General features: G+C 44.9%; 2 protein-coding genes across 8 annotated transcripts in view; one reads left to right on the top strand and one right to left on the bottom strand.

The window, feature by feature from the left end:
• Positions 1 to 15,186, bottom strand: part of TANGO2 (transport and golgi organization 2 homolog) — a 423,798-nt gene that overhangs the window by 248,514 nt on the left and 160,098 nt on the right. The window lies entirely within an intron of this gene.
• The window catches only part of ARVCF (ARVCF delta catenin family member), a 251,817-nt gene that overhangs the window by 218,021 nt on the left and 18,610 nt on the right, over positions 1 to 15,186 (top strand). For all 7 annotated transcript variants that reach the window (XM_066331417.1, XM_066331418.1, XM_066331416.1 and 4 more), the window contains one exon: positions 14,664 to 14,791. In XM_066331417.1, the coding sequence (XP_066187514.1) occupies positions 14,664 to 14,791 (128 nt within the window). The remainder of the gene's footprint in view (positions 1 to 14,663; positions 14,792 to 15,186) is intronic.

Genomic DNA, 15,186 nt, shown 5'->3' with positions numbered 1-15,186 from the left:
TCCTGCCCACAGAAATGGAGCCTAATGCCACATAATTGGGCATTGGAGCAGGTTCCTCAGAGAGGTTTTGAAGGGTTCTTTATATCATTGAAGGATTTAAAGACCTGACTGGACAAAAGCTTGGTTTAATTTTGGCACTGAGCCTGCTTTGAGCAGGAAGCTGGCCCAGGTGACCTCCCATGTTCCCTTCAGCCTCGTTGTTCTGTGTGACTCTCATTAGCTGATTACAGTTAGCCAGGAAAAGTGTGCCTACATAAAACCAGCGCATTTTTCCAAAATAACTTAATCCACAACTGGTGGGTTGGGTGACTCAGATGAGAAGATTGAGGAAGTCCACTTGCCCATGGAACCTGAGAAAGGAGCATATATACAAAATTGAGTGTATCAAGTTGTACCTCAAGATACAGCTTGTTTCAAAGAAAAAGATACTTTTATTTAAAATATACTGGCACCAGTAAGGTATATAATAAACCATGGAATCTTCAGAACACTCTGATCAGCCTTTGGGGATCTGCTTATAACAGTTAATGATGGGGGAGAGAAAGGGGAATGAAAATCAAATAGTTGTGTGATTCTGAACTAATTGCAAATTGTAGTACTAGAGATCAGGCAAGGAGACCTTCCTTACAGTGCAGCCAAGACAGCGAGGTACATGCATTTTTTCTCCTTTCGCTTGAACAGTATTATAGTTAATAGAGAGCTTTAATCATAGACCTAATCTGAAAATTAAAACAAACTGGAATGTCAAATAACCTGGGCATTTTAAATTGCAGAAACCACTGATGCTCATTAGTCAGGCTGAGGCTGCAGTCATGTTTTGCAGAAGAGCAAATAAAGAGAATCAAAAAATTAAGACTTCTGTTTTCTCAGCATTAATTTCCAGTGAGTGTACCTGCACAGCTGCTGCAGCCCTATTATCTGACTCATTGCTTTGTAAACCACTGTGAGATACCTTCAATGTGAAAGCTGCAACGTAAAGCCATATTTATTTCTGTAATATGTGCTCTGCACAGGCTTAAAAGCTCCCCCCCCCTTCTCCACCATGACAGGGGAGTTATAGGACTTAATGTGCCGTATACCTCTAACTGTGGATTGAAGAAAAATGACCTTGAACTGAGAGGCAGGCATTTTACATGGTAAAGCAGTCACTTAAATTTACCTGTCAACTGGAGACGGGGGGAACCTTACCTCTGCGTGGTTTAGAAAGCAATGTCAGTCCAACTGCTGGGTTGCTCTGAACCCACTGAGAGCTTGATTGCTGACCCAGGCATTTCCAGATGATGAGTGAGAATGTTGATCAGTATGTGGTAGAAAGGAGAGCGTTTTTATTTCGGCCTCACAGACCATTAGTTTCAGCCCTGAATTTTCTGTGTCTTGATCACAGGGAAAATTGGAAGTCTGTAATAGCATGAAATGTTATTTGTCTGTGCAGGAATAGACCCTGGTTCAGGCTGATCTGGAAGGGAGCAGTGTGGCGAGCAGTCCTTGCACCTCATGCCCAGGTCATTTGTGTTTTGCACACCTTGCCATCTCTTTACTAAAAATCCTACTGCTTTTGTTGGAGATGTCTAGAGGAACTTTGTGGGTTCTTTTCCCAGTAGCCTCAGTGAAGTGTGAGTACCAACGCACTGTCACAGTCCTCTTGAGCAGGCAGCTCTAGGTAAACAGGACTGAGCTCACGTGGGAGGGGAGAGGGGGCACCACTGCTGCCGTGAGTTGTGCAGTTAGGGGGCATTTCAGTGGCACAGCTGGGAACAGACATCAGATTGCTTGATTCCTAAAGTCATTTCCAGTCTTCCTAGCTTGCTCTTCCATGCTTGCTCAAGCCCACTCCATTTAGAGATGTCAGTTCTTCTTGTCTCTCTCATACAAGGCTAGGAAGAACATTTAATCTAATAAGTTTTGTTTTGAGACTTCTAAAATCACAACCAGCAAATTTGTAATCACGATTGAGCATATAATTGCATCTTATCCTGCTGAGAGCTTAAAAATAATGAGCTAGAGGAACATCTCCAAAGACTCACTCAGAGTGTGAGGAGGCAAGAGGAAGCTCTAGAGAAAGGCTTTGCCTTACCTGAAGTGTCCCCAGTGACCTTTAAACACTTAGGAAATTGGAAGCCTGCATTCCTTGCACGTGCAGGTTTCCCACTCCCATTTTGAGGCTACTTTTCACACTGAGTAATGAACCAAGAGAGCACATAAGGCAACCTGCAGATGTGTGAGAGAGGAGATGAGAAGGGGAAAGGATGGCTGAGGTGTTGTGTTCAGAATTTCTCAAGGAATGAGAAACTGGAGGTGTTCGGAGCATGAGACCTAATCCCATTTATTCAGTTACACAAGCGCTGCTCCTGGGAGAGTATTTCAGGTTAGTGATAGTGTCCAGAATACAAGACTTGGGAAATGCATGTGTGACTTGGATTTGGGCAGTTCTGCTTAATAGTTAAATCCTAACAAGCATATCCCTTCCAAATCCAACATCCTTGCTTTGCTGAAAACACTGCTGAGATTAAACCCATGGACAGTAAACTGTATTGGCAGTTTTCTGGGTGGCTGGATCCCACTTTACCTAAAACGCTGAAAATTTGGTGCCAGTTGTTTTACTGAAGTCTGGAGACCTATCTCAAGATCAAGCTCTAGACTCAAATGGCCCATGAGAAGCCGTCAGGGCATTTATAGCATTGCCTTGCATGTAGAAATGGGTATAGGCCCTAACATGATGGAAATTTCTGTACTCCTGAGGAAGTATCTCACCTTATTTACATTTATACTGACCTTTTCAGAGTCTTCTATAGGCATGAACAACCTCCACGGTAAATGTCAGGTTCTGCTTAGAATCTTCTACATGGATAATTTTAAACTCAATTTTTAATTGCATAATATTACCATAAGAAAGCTGCATTGAAGTTGAAAACTTTCCTAGACAAAGTGGTTGTTGGCTTGGGGATCTCTTCGCTGTTTTGAAGGTGATGAAGTGGTTTCAAAGAAGCTGTCACAGTTGTTTTGAGGCTGCTGTGGCTTTGTTCTAAAATTTCTCATACAATTTTCTGCTACTTTCTGAGTGAAGGACATTGCTGTAGGGTGGTGAAGATGGGGCAGGCTGCAGTTGGATGCTGTGTAATGTTCCCCTTTCCCTCTTGGAAAATGTCTCTGTGCTCCCTCGATTCATTGCAGCAAAGTATCTTATTCATTGTTACACACTGGGGCCCCAATCTCTGCTTTTTAACTTGCAAGTAGGTTTATTTGTGCTTGTATTGCGTGTGTTTAGCCAGATAAGGCTTCAGGGAGCTACTTTTTTCCAGATCATGTTGTCTTACCTCACATTTTAGTCCAACTTTTAAGTTTTACAGCAAGATCTCTACTTCCAGGAAATCTATTATTCTGTAGGCAGAGCTGGTTTCGTGTCAGTTCTGCTTGTGATTATCCAATATTCAGGCAGAGCACTGAACAGCAGGTGGGTTTACATGTAAGAGAAGCTTCCCTGGCTCTCAGGAAAGCTGCAGAGAATGGTTGGCAGGAAGAGGGAGAGTACCTGTTCACTCAGCACTTTGATGTGGTATTTTGCAGTGTGTCCCAATTTAAATGAGGGAGGAGCAGCAGCTCTTGTCTCTCATCACCTGTAATCTGTGCCTGGGTATGGTGCTTTGAGGATGACTGCAGAATCCCTGTTCTTGGAGACATTAATGTTTCTGGCTTACACTGAAATCCATGAGAATTAAGTACCTAAATACAGTACCTTTAAAAATCTGGGCTGCAAGGTCCATTTTTTTATTAGAGAAGTTAAGGAAAACCTGTGCTGCTTCCACTCTGGCCTGACATTCATTTGACATTGAAAACATCAAATTCTTTTTCTTGGATGCTTGGGTGATACTTGCCTGACAGCAGCACAGTGACTGTAATTGAGACAGATTAGAGGCACTGGGCTGCCTTTGGGTGCATGAGGCAGCTTTCATGAAATGGAGAAAGGAATTGAAACACACTTTTGACTTTGGAAGCTGGAGCAGGAACTAATTAGCAATTTCAGGACACAAACAGGATTGGAGGAAGTGTTTGGGTTGGCGTACAGTAAATTATTTATTAACATGTGGGAGTCTTTCCATATGGCAGTTGCTTATAAAATGCTCACAAAGGCAAGATTGCAGGACTTTGCATGTAATGAACCAAACAGGCTTCACTCCCAGTGATTAGGAGCCACTGACCTTTCATTTCTGCAGGCTGAGACTGGACCTGGTAGCTTCTGCTCAGCTTGGATTCTGATAAGCTTCCCCCAAAAAGATTAGTTGTTTATATCCAAATATTTTCTTATTTACTGGGATCCATTTTGAGATGTTTGATGTTTCTGTGAGGGTATATCCACTGGAGAATAGAAAAATGAATTCTGCCTTATTTGAGGAATTCAAGCTGTGAAGTTCTGCAGCCCTTCACTGCCTTAAGCAGCCAGGCCTCTAACAAGCAGCTGAATTGATATGAATAATCAAATACCTGTGTAATGGCTTATGACCATTTATGAAACTTTATATAAAAATCATGATGAGCAGTGGAAGTATAAGAAGCCTCGGTGAAGCATGAGTAACCCAGAAAGAAGCTTTCAGTTTGGCTTCTAAGCGTATTTCAGTGTGCATGAGCTCTGGAAGATGTGGGGGTTTTTTTCCTTGCTGTTGTTTTTCCCTTGGCACTGAAGATAAAACCCAAATGTGCTGCGAAGGGGAGAACCTGACAGGTGCCAGCACAAGTGGAAATGCTGTCAGTCGATCCTTGTCTGTGCAGCTCCAGCTCTGATCCACCCAAGCGCTTGTCAGAACCGTGTGGGCTTTCACATCCCAGCAGCAGGTCCCTCAGCAGCAGGAATGTTTTGAAGCACAGTCAGTGGGAACCCCCGTAAGTCCCACACCTGACAAAGTAATCCCGTTTCTGTAAATGTAAAAAGCGATGGAGCATTTGGGTTTGCCTTGCTGGTTGGTTGGAGTGCCAACGCTCCAGTGCTTAGCGGCACAGAAGGTGCTGTGGGTCCTCCCACAGCTTGGCTCCCCACAGGCCTGGTGGAAACAGCATCTGTGGAGGTCTGGAAGAGTGGCTGCTGTGTCCAGGCAAAGCGCTGGCTGCTGCTGCAGGCACCCTGAGCCCAGCCTGGCTCCTTCCCTTGGCTGCCGGCTCTGGGCTCCACGTGCTGCTTCACCCTGGTGCTGGAGCCCACAGCTTTGCCCTGCAGAGCACTCCCCTCCCTTGGCCCTGCAGCCTGTCCTCTGCTCCACAGCCCCTCACAGGCCTTGGTCTGCTGAGTTTGTCACTAGTCTCTCATATGGGAGGGGAGGGCACTTGGTGGGACCATACTCACGATCCAGCAGGTTTCATACACCATCTTGGAGACAGGAAAGAAGATACTTAGGAGGTCTGCAGAGGTAAGAAAGTATATTCCGTGGTTTTTCTACCTTTCTTGCATACCTCAGTATTTAATGTCTGTAGGGATGTGGATATTTCAACTAAATATGCATGACCATGTAGGGTTTTTTATTTTGTCATGCAGCTGTCTGTTGGACTGTTTCTTCCCTTTGCTGTGCTTCTCTGCTTGCTGGCATTTTATGACAGAGAGTTTATAAAGCTGTTCAATATCTCAACAGTTCTAAATAAAGTCAGAATCTTTTTAATGAAATAAATATGCTTATGTGGCATGTGGAGCCAAGGACTAAAGCACAATTCCTTCTGCAGTAGGTTTTTCTCGGCAGACAGGTTTCTACTGAGCTGGGAGGAAGCTAAAAGCTCGTTAGCTTCCTGGAGTAAAAGCAGCTGATTGGCATCTGGAACTGCAAAGCTGAGTTTTACAGGGGCTTGAGGCCAAAAAAGGGCAATTTGGAACACATGATCCTTGGTTAAACACACACCAAAGACCAGAGGAAAGAAAATGGTAGGCTCAGGCAGCCACAAGTTAAAGGAAGGAGTCCCTTAACAGTGCTGTTGATTTTCAGTGATGACTCCAGTTCTGAGACATTTTTGTGTTATGAGGCTCTTGGACTTGTCGATAAGATACTAACAGCAACACATTGTATTTTACTACTGGACATAGCTGTGGTGTAAATTTAATTTTTTTTTAGTGGGGTTTCCTTCAGGGAATCACTCAGTATCTCTCTCTTTAATAAACACATTTTATACACTAAACTCAAACCTGCTGATGGCTGCACTGAACAATTAGGCATCTGCACTAGTAATGGCAGTGAAAAGAGTCTCAGGTCTCTTCAGCTGCAGCACATGGCAGCTGTGATCAGAAAGCTGTGTTGTGGTTCTTGGAGCTGTAGGTGGGGATTGTAACAAAAACATTTTTGCCTGCATTTGGTCGTCTCAGTTCAAGGAAAAAACACATGTTCTGGCATGAATGCACAGTTGAAAAACCACACTTGTTTATCTAATATGGAAGGTAAAATTTTCTTCATGTTCCCAATCCTCATTAGCTTTGCCAGCCATCTTTTTATTTCGTTTTTTCCTTTGGGAAAGCTTAGCTAAATGGAAAAGGCTTTTGCAGTATGCTCCAAAAAGTAGTGGATTCAAGCCTATCAAGGCAGAGTAAGCATGTTCAGACCTAGACATTCCTCCAGTTACAGCCTTTCCCCGTTAGGAAGAAAGGGCCACTTCCTACCTGGTTGTAGCCGGATGAGTCATTCTGTAGTGTCATCTTTCCAGAGCTGCAGTTAGGAGGTGATCTCTGGTAATGCTGTGGGTTTGGATTATTGTGGCATCCCCACATATTCTTGGCTGGAGTTTGCAGCTCAGAGGTCAGTAAGGTGACAGTCCCTGAGTGCCTCTGCATTTTCTACTGGTGTCACTGGCCCAGGTTACAGGAGCCAGCTAAGCCAGGGCTGGGCAGTGTTCTCCTTTCCGGAGAGGATTGTGCAGTCCTTGGAATTGCTTTCTCTGGCTGAAAAGGAGGGGTGACAAAATAGAGCTGTTGGTGACATGAGCAGGGAGACAGTCCTCGGGGCATGAGGGCGGTCACCAAGCACTGCCATCTGGGTCCTCTCAGAGAGGAGGAAGGAAACCAGTCAGTCATGTAATTCTGGACCCTCGCAGAGACAGGGGCAGACATATCAGAAGCACCATGGCCAAAAGCAGCAGCAGCAGCACAGAGATCTGAAAGCATAGGCATGGTTGTTTGACCTTGTCAGTGTTGTTCAAATATCCCTGTGATGTAGCAGACAGCATCTGGAAATTCAGGTTTTCCCTCCCAGGGAAACATAACATGATCAATGACACGCTTGATATTGATCTTGCATGCATGGGGTGCATTGCTGTCTGTTTAAGGAGTCCCCAGTGCAATGCACATCGTCGCTGTGCCCAGCTCCTTTTGGTATCAGCTGTTAGAGCTGTGAGCCCAACCAGGAAGCTTCAGGAAGGAGATTCCCTGAAGGGAGCAGGCAGGATTGCTCACATCTAGGAGCATTGCTGCCCCCTTGGCATACTGATCTGCTGTCAGTGAGATCACCAGCCTGATAAGCATAATCAGTCTTTTGTCTTAAAACACTGTAGGTTTGAGGCAAGAGTAAGGGGCAGCCAGTAAGAGACACTCCCCTAGACACAGCCTTTCTCCAGGCCAGAGAGTGTTTATCCCTAGCTTAGAGTCCCGGGTGTGCCCGAGCTGCCAGAAATTCTGTACCCCGGCAGGCTGGCAGTGTCACACTGTGAAACCCTGCAGAGCTGGCAGACCTTTGATGCAAATTAGTTTCGTACTCATTTACGTATGTGAGCCAGGGTTTTGAACCAAGTCCCACTTTGAGATGTTGCAGTGGTGCTGCAGGGCCCTGGGCTGTATTCTGGGAGCTTGCAAATGGTAAGCTGGTGGTGGGAAAACAGAAGCCTGTCCTTCCAAACAGTTTGCATTTGATATGTAGCTCACAGCCCAGAGACTCCAGTGTGTGCTCTGTGTGCAAGAGGGAGGGAGAAAATTTTATTTAATGTTTGATTTTTAGATATAAACTGCATTTCAAAACAGATTTGCTTTTGGAATAATATGATTGTCCTGTTCCCCTTTAAAAGAAAATGCATTCAGTTATCACTGTGAAGTAAATAAAAATAACTTTGGATTAGAGAAGCTGGTGAGAGCAAGTGTTAACATTTCATGTACTGTACTGAGAGTCTCCAAGGTCAGAGGCAAGTCTTCTGGGACTGGGGTAAGGGAAGCTATTTACATGAACTCTCCATTTTAATCATGCAGCCAAAGGGCTTAACTCCAATCCAAAGCATTGTTGCTTATAACAATGGTGTTTCTCAAAAGCAAACAAAAAGCATTGCCAGAGGTGACCTAGAAATGCTTAAATGTGCTGCAGTTCACCCACGTGTCTCCTCTCCCTGCGGGTGCAGACCTTTAGCAGCTCTCCCATCCCTGCATCAGCCTGGCTGCTGGGGATTCCCTGTGCTTTAGTGCCAGCCCTGCGGGAAGGAGCATTCCCCTTCTGAACCAGTAGCTTGGGTAGTGCTCCAGTTATCTGCCGCAGCTTTGAGATTCTTATTAAGTATTGGTCCTCCAGAGCCTTTGCTACTGATTAGTGAGGAGAAAAGGTTGTTAATGGAACCTCTCCAGTTGCCAGGAGACTTAGCTGCATATGTTTGGAAAAAGACTTTGTATTGGGCAGTGTGTCAAATGCTGTTGGGAAAAATGCTGCTTTGCAGGTCCTTTGGAAAGGGAAAACTGTATTAGCTCTAAAATGTGTGGTCACAGAAAACAGAATTGCTGGAACTCACACAAGGTCAAAATGGACTGTGTTTGATTGAGCCACCTCTTTGTTGAATTGCATATTCTTTGATATCAAGTGGGCTGTAACCAGCCTTGTACAAATCACACTTTTTAAGAGGGTACTTTGATGACTGCTTGTGGAGCTTGGGAAATGTAAAGAACAATAGAAATAGCCAAAGACAGTTTGCTTTCCCAGGCATCCTTTCTTTCTCCTGCACTGCCTTGCCCTCCAATTTCCTTTCCTTGCTGCCTTTCTGTCTTCCCTGCAGTCACCCGAGCTCCCTGTGTTGTTTTTTTACATACCTCACTCTTGGTAGTGCTGGTACCATTCCTGTTACATCCTTTGGGCTGGGGCTTTGTTTACTTCCCTTTTTGAGTAGTGTCCCAGTGCTGCTGTCATAAGGGGAGTAAGTGACAAGCTGGGAAGAGTTTACATCATTTTAGAACTTGTGTATGACTTAGATTAGTTGGAAAGGTCACACATTGTGGTGTTCATTTCCTAAATAGAAAAACTCTTCTTAAACATTCCCTCAAGCCTGATTCGAGTCTCATGTGTCCCACATTATTCTGGTTGTTCTTTTTAATATTTTTCAAAGCCTGTTCTGTCTTCAGAGCTGCTGCTCAGTGGTGGATGCTGCATTCGTGATTGAATCTGCAGTAAGCTCAGTACCTGTCCTGACTTGTGCTGTACCTTGAAGTGAAAGCCAGAGGGACTGCTCAGAACTTTCCACCTATTATTTCATGTTCATTGGTTGCAGAGTTTGCTGTCTGTGCTGTGTGACATTCGGTATTCTGCATGTATCTGCATGGAGCTCCTTCTCGGGCAGTTGTGCCAAGCGTTCGGCTCTGTTGGAGCCGCTGTGTTCTCGCTGCTGTTAAGCCTTTCAATTAGAAGAACCTTGCAAGTTTATGTTGGCATTCAAGCTGCTCTGTGCACTGGGTGCTGAAGCACAGTGTGCAGATGGAATGGAGCTGATGGGTCAGGTTTTTTACGGATTTGATTCCTGTTTTTACAAAAGTAACCAGCTGTCCCTCCAAGCCTTCTGTGGGGCTCTTCATGTAGTCCGCTGTAAAACCACACTGCGGGGTGAGGGGTTCCTGGAAGGGGAGAGTTGAGCTGCAGGACTGATGGGCTGCTGAAGTGTTCTGGACACATTTCTGTAGGAAATACTGCTGAGCCCTGGTTTAGACCTTGCAGACAGTGAACGGCACGGGCTGTGGTGAAGGTACCGGCCGGTCGTCAGCAGAGGGCAGGAATCCAAAGGCTGCGGAGCTTTTCTGTCGAGCACATTCTGTGTTCATTTCTTGTACTGTTACAATTTTTTACTTTCTTTTTGTTCTGGGTTTCGGCTGGTAGTTTGCTGGTTGCTGAGGAGATGGTTTCTCTCTGTGCCGGCTCTGTTTTCGGTGACCTTGCGGCGGAGGCGCGGTGCGGGCTCCTCTCGCTCCATCTGCCGGCGCTGTAGGTGCGGGCACAGCGGCCACGGAGCTCCCGGTGCCCGCAGCCCTTGGGGCTCTGGCCTGGGAATGCACCTCCTGCTGTGGTGACAGCCCAAAGGGAGTCCAGGTGCTGCTGCATCTTCCATCGGGAGCCAAAGTGCAGTAAGTGGGAATTGCCTCTGCACGCTGCCAGAGTGAGTAGCTATCAGAGTTCACTTCAGTGATTCCACAGACACACACGCCCCCCCAGCTTAGGAGTTGCTTAGGTTTTTTTCTACGGTGTTGACAGCATCCTTCCAGCTTCTTATGAAATTTGAAATTTGACAGTTGTTCTAAGCATCAGTCCAGAGGTTTTGTGTGGATAGAAAATTAAGCAGTATATTTCTGCTGCAGCAGCAGCAGATCTCTCATCTGTGCAGCATCCACATGTGTATAATTTCCCATGCCTGTGGTGGGGAAATAAATCCTAAATGGAATGGGTAGTGAAGGGGAATAGGTTTGGCAGCCTCGTTCCAAAAAGAGTTGTCTGAATTTGGGATTAAGCGAGCGTATCAGAGATAGGCACCTGGTGCAGTATCTTACGTTATTGCCAGAATGTAGCTAAGTATAGGCACAGGATCAGCATTGCCAAGATGAAAGCAAATAGTTGTGTGGAGGAGATAATCCAGGAGCCGCTGCATCATTCTCAGCACAGGGGCTGAGGGCTGAAGAGATGGAGATGGCTGATCAGCCCCAGCTAATTCCTCAGGTGTTTTCCATTCAGGATTCAAATTGCTGTCTGTGCTGTCACTGTTCTCTGGGCAAATTATCTACTTGCCACATCCTGCTAATGTGAACTTCATGCAGAACTAGTCCCATTTGCCAATTTTGAGCAACTCTGCTGCAAAAAAATGGTCTTTCTATTTCTCAGAAAGATGAGACTGCAGTGTGTTGGCGATGACTCCAGTATGGAATATACTCCTCTGTGACATGTTCTTGTTGCTAGCTGGGGCAGTGCTTAAACACTGCAAAAGGTCTGATGCTCACAGTGACATGAGTGTCCAAGGCATTTCTGTTTCTCTGAAAGCCAAAACCTAATACAGTGAACTTGTTTACTTTGCTTTCTGCAATGAAAGAAGCAATAAATTACTTATCTCTGTGCTTTTCCAAGAGGAAACAGTGTAGATTGCAACTCAGCACAAATCCATAACCAATGGAAAAATCTCATTTATTCCAGGAAGATTATCTTTTTAAGGGCAGTGCTGAATCTGGGCTATAATTAAAACAGCTTTTTAAAGAAAAAAAGGAAAAGAGTGGATGTTTTTCTTGTTTGATGTATTCTCTATTACTAATGACCCTCTTTTCTCATTTTTTCTATCCATTTTTAAATGGGTGTAAGGAGCTAGCTGTATATTGCATAAAAGTAGCATCACCTGAAAAAATAATTAAGATGATCTGGAAATTAAGGAAATCAGTTTTGAAAAGAAGCAGGTGCTTAATGGAGGTGTGACCAGCTGTGCTTCCCAGGAACGTGCCTGAAGCGCTTCATGGAAAATCGTGCAAGGCCTTCATGCAACACTGGAAGGAAATTTATAATAATTCAGACAAATTGCATCCTATAAATAGCAGAGCTGGATTCATTAGGACAGGAGACAGATGGAAAAAATATAAAACTTGTTTGTTTCTTTTTAAGGCACTATAATCCTTATGAAAAGTGTCAGCTTGCTGTCACTGAGGGAAAACCCTCCAGTGCAGCAGCAACTTTCTTGTTATTAGTTTCTCATCCCTGCTAATGAGCTGCCCCCACAAGGGGCATTCTCAGTACTTGGGTTTAGTAACTGGTGCTGCCTTTCCCTGGTACAGCCAGGCTGACTCAGAAGAGCTGCAGTGCTGGGAGGGGAGCAGGGGAGGCAGGAGGGAGGACAGAGCTCTGTGTGGTGTGTAGCACTCACTGGCTCTGAGACAGGTGCCAATAGGGCAGAGGCATAAATGTATCTGGAAAGGAGAGGTGTGGAGTGAGGTGAGAATCATCCACCACCTGCTAAGGAGTTATGCCCCAAAGCAGGAAGGTACTGGTGGTTGGTAGAGAAAATGCTGTGCATTATTGAAGAGAGAAGGTGAAGGCATTTTTGAGATGCTCTTACATTAGTAAGTAGGAAAAAGGAGAGGCTTTCATGCATGGAGAGAGGTAATGACAGAGAACGGGTGAGAAGTGCGTGACTGGAATGCAGCTGTGGCCACAGGCGGGGAGCAGAGCTGGGGGCTTGGAGCATCTCAGTATCCACACACAGCAAGGTGCTGCAGAAGGAAGTGTGTCCAGCCAAAAAGGAATGTGCAGACTGACAGGGCACATCACAGACTGCATTTAAATAACAGGACAAAGTAATAGTGTGGGGCTGTTTTCAAGTGTGCCAAAATTACAACTGGATACTTCTAAACTGAAGACAGGCTGAACAATTGCATCCTGTTGAACCACAGGCAAGTCTGAGCTCAGATACAGAAGCAGAAAATGTTCTGTGTGAATATTATCTGTTAATGAACCTACTTTCATCTCTTCTGCTGATCTGATTTACATTTCAGCAAAGCTTCCTTAAAAGATAACAGTGTCAGAATTCTAGTCGGCTGTCCTAGGAGATTTTTAAGTACTGGCGTTCAGGAAAGGAACACCAGGCACTTATCAGCAGTGTTTTTTCTTGAGAAGTTCTTAGGTTGCCAGTTCACCTTGTGAAGTGGCAGGGGAAAAAAGGGTGATACGAAGGTCGTATTGGAGTCAGATAATCACAGACTTATTCAAGGAATGGAGAAAAGCTGTACAACTGCTCATGCTTCATGGATTAAGTAATGATAGCTTTTCCTCAGCATTTAATATAGAGGGCAGTGATCCCAGTGCAAGGAGAGGACACTGGAGAAGAGGAAAGTCAGTGGTATGGATTGGCAGGATGCCTTTGGGGGTTGCCATCTGGTGCAGCTTGCACGTATCTGTAGGGTGTCATGTGTAGCAGGCAAGTGGTGGCATTAAAACAAGGCACAGACGTGGAGCAGGTTAAGTATCTGGTCACTGGAGAAGGATCCAGGCGTGCTGGGATGCACACGAGAGGCTGAGCATGGAAAGTATGAGCCAGCACATGGGTCCTCATGCATAGATCAGATTTTTGGTGTGGAACAAACCTTGGCTGATTGTGTTTGGTTGCTTTCAGTGGGATAAGTACCCCCTGTACAGCCAGGGGGTTAACACAGCTCGTGTTCGTATATACAGGGATGAGAGGGCTGAGGTCCAGGATTGTGACTCACAAAGCCACACAGCCATAGCTCAAAGCAAGCTTGAAATTCCCTCTTTGCCCAGGTCTTTTCACATCTTTATGCTTCCTTTGATGCCATGTTTTTATAGAAATCCTCTCCTAGGTAATACTTGCTGCATTACCTAATGCTTACTTACTGCTTACTTACTGCTTACATCCCAAAGACCACCACACCAGCTACAGTGACTGCAGATGAGTCACGTTGACCAGAGGTTGCTTGTGCCATTCTTGCACTCACCAAGGCAATTCAGAGGTTTATTTTTTTGTTCACATAACCTGAACAGCACTTTGAGATGGTTTGTCTGGCCAGTCCTTTACGCAGATGCTTGGCATACTCTGCCTTCATTGATGCAAGTGTGTCATGCTACACTTAGTGAAGGAAGATAGATAAAAATTGCTTCAAATTGTTCAGCAATTTGGAGTGATGGAGTTCCTGCTTAAGACCCTCTTTTTAGTATATGTAGATGCATAAATCCTAGTCCTGTGGATGAGGAATTCAGGACACGATGGTACTGTCAGTTACTCAGCATCACAAAAGGAAATCCTTGGCAGAACTGGGAATAGCTCTCATTCCTGTCATGCTTAAACTGCACAGCTGATACGGTGACCCTGGGGATCTGCAGTGAACAGATGTGGCTGTCACAGTCTCCCACTGTGGGACAGTGCTGGCGTATTTCTGTGCTGAATATTTGAACTGGAGTCAGTGTTCCTCCTTACCTCTCAGACTTTAGGGGTTCTGGTCACTTGGACATCCTTCTTCTTCCTTCTGTCCCCTGGCTGGGTGCAGGGCGTAGCTTTCTCTTTTTGGCCCTGCTCTTTGTGTCTCTAAAAGTATTGAAAGAAATTTGCACAAGGACAGCAGTGCAAGGTGAATTTGAAGCCCACTCTAGAGATGCAAAGTAATAATTGTGCAGGCAAAAATTATCTGTCATTTTGTCATTACCTGCATGCTGTGCAGTTTATAGCATAGCACAGATTCCAGAAAGAATTGTCAACCTTGAAACAAGCAAAGAGATCTGCAGCCCAGGTGAACATTTCTGTGCATGAATTGCTGTCTCCACTATTTCCAACAACTGTGGGTAGCATGTCCTGGACATGGCAGAAGCTCTTCTTTCTGTGTTGTAGCAGCTTTCACTTGACTCTTACATTATTAAATAAGGATATGTGTTTAAATAAACGTTGTCTTCTCTGCTTCTCTTGCTTCTGTTTTCCTCTTGCCCCACCTGCAGGCTTTGAATTATTGTACCAGCCAGATGTGGTCCGATTGTACCTCTCCATCCTCACTGAGAGTCAGAACTTCAACACTCTGGAAGCTGCAGCAGGAGCTTTGCAGAACCTTAGTGCTGGCAACTGGACGGTGAGTGAAGTCGTCTCTTCAGTCTGTTTTTGTTTCCTTTGTGTAAGCGAAGAACGGGATGTCCCGTTGCAAGTGCAGTGTTACTTTGTACATTTGTATCTCATTTTAAAAGGAAGGAGGTGGAAATGTTAAAGAAATTCCTTCAATTTGCTTATTGAAGATGTTTTGCATGTTCTGGACTGGTGATGTTTATGTAGTGGAAATGGCACTGAGCTCATGACAATTTAACCATGATCAACTTTGACTACTTTGACCACTTTAACCATTGTTTTGTCCATTCAGAAAAGCTTTTATTAGGTAGTTAGGTGTTCTGAATACTTAATTTGTTGGATTGACAGTTTGCTGAGGAAACTGCACTCCAGAGTGTCCCCTCATAACCTCTCTGAAGGATCCCC

The sequence above is a fragment of the Sylvia atricapilla genome, chromosome 17 (assembly GCF_009819655.1).
Source record: "Sylvia atricapilla isolate bSylAtr1 chromosome 17, bSylAtr1.pri, whole genome shotgun sequence".
Classification (NCBI taxonomy): Eukaryota; Metazoa; Chordata; class Aves; order Passeriformes; family Sylviidae; genus Sylvia; species Sylvia atricapilla.
Note: the sequence above shows the minus strand (reverse complement) of the source record. Positions and strands in the feature narration are given on the sequence as shown.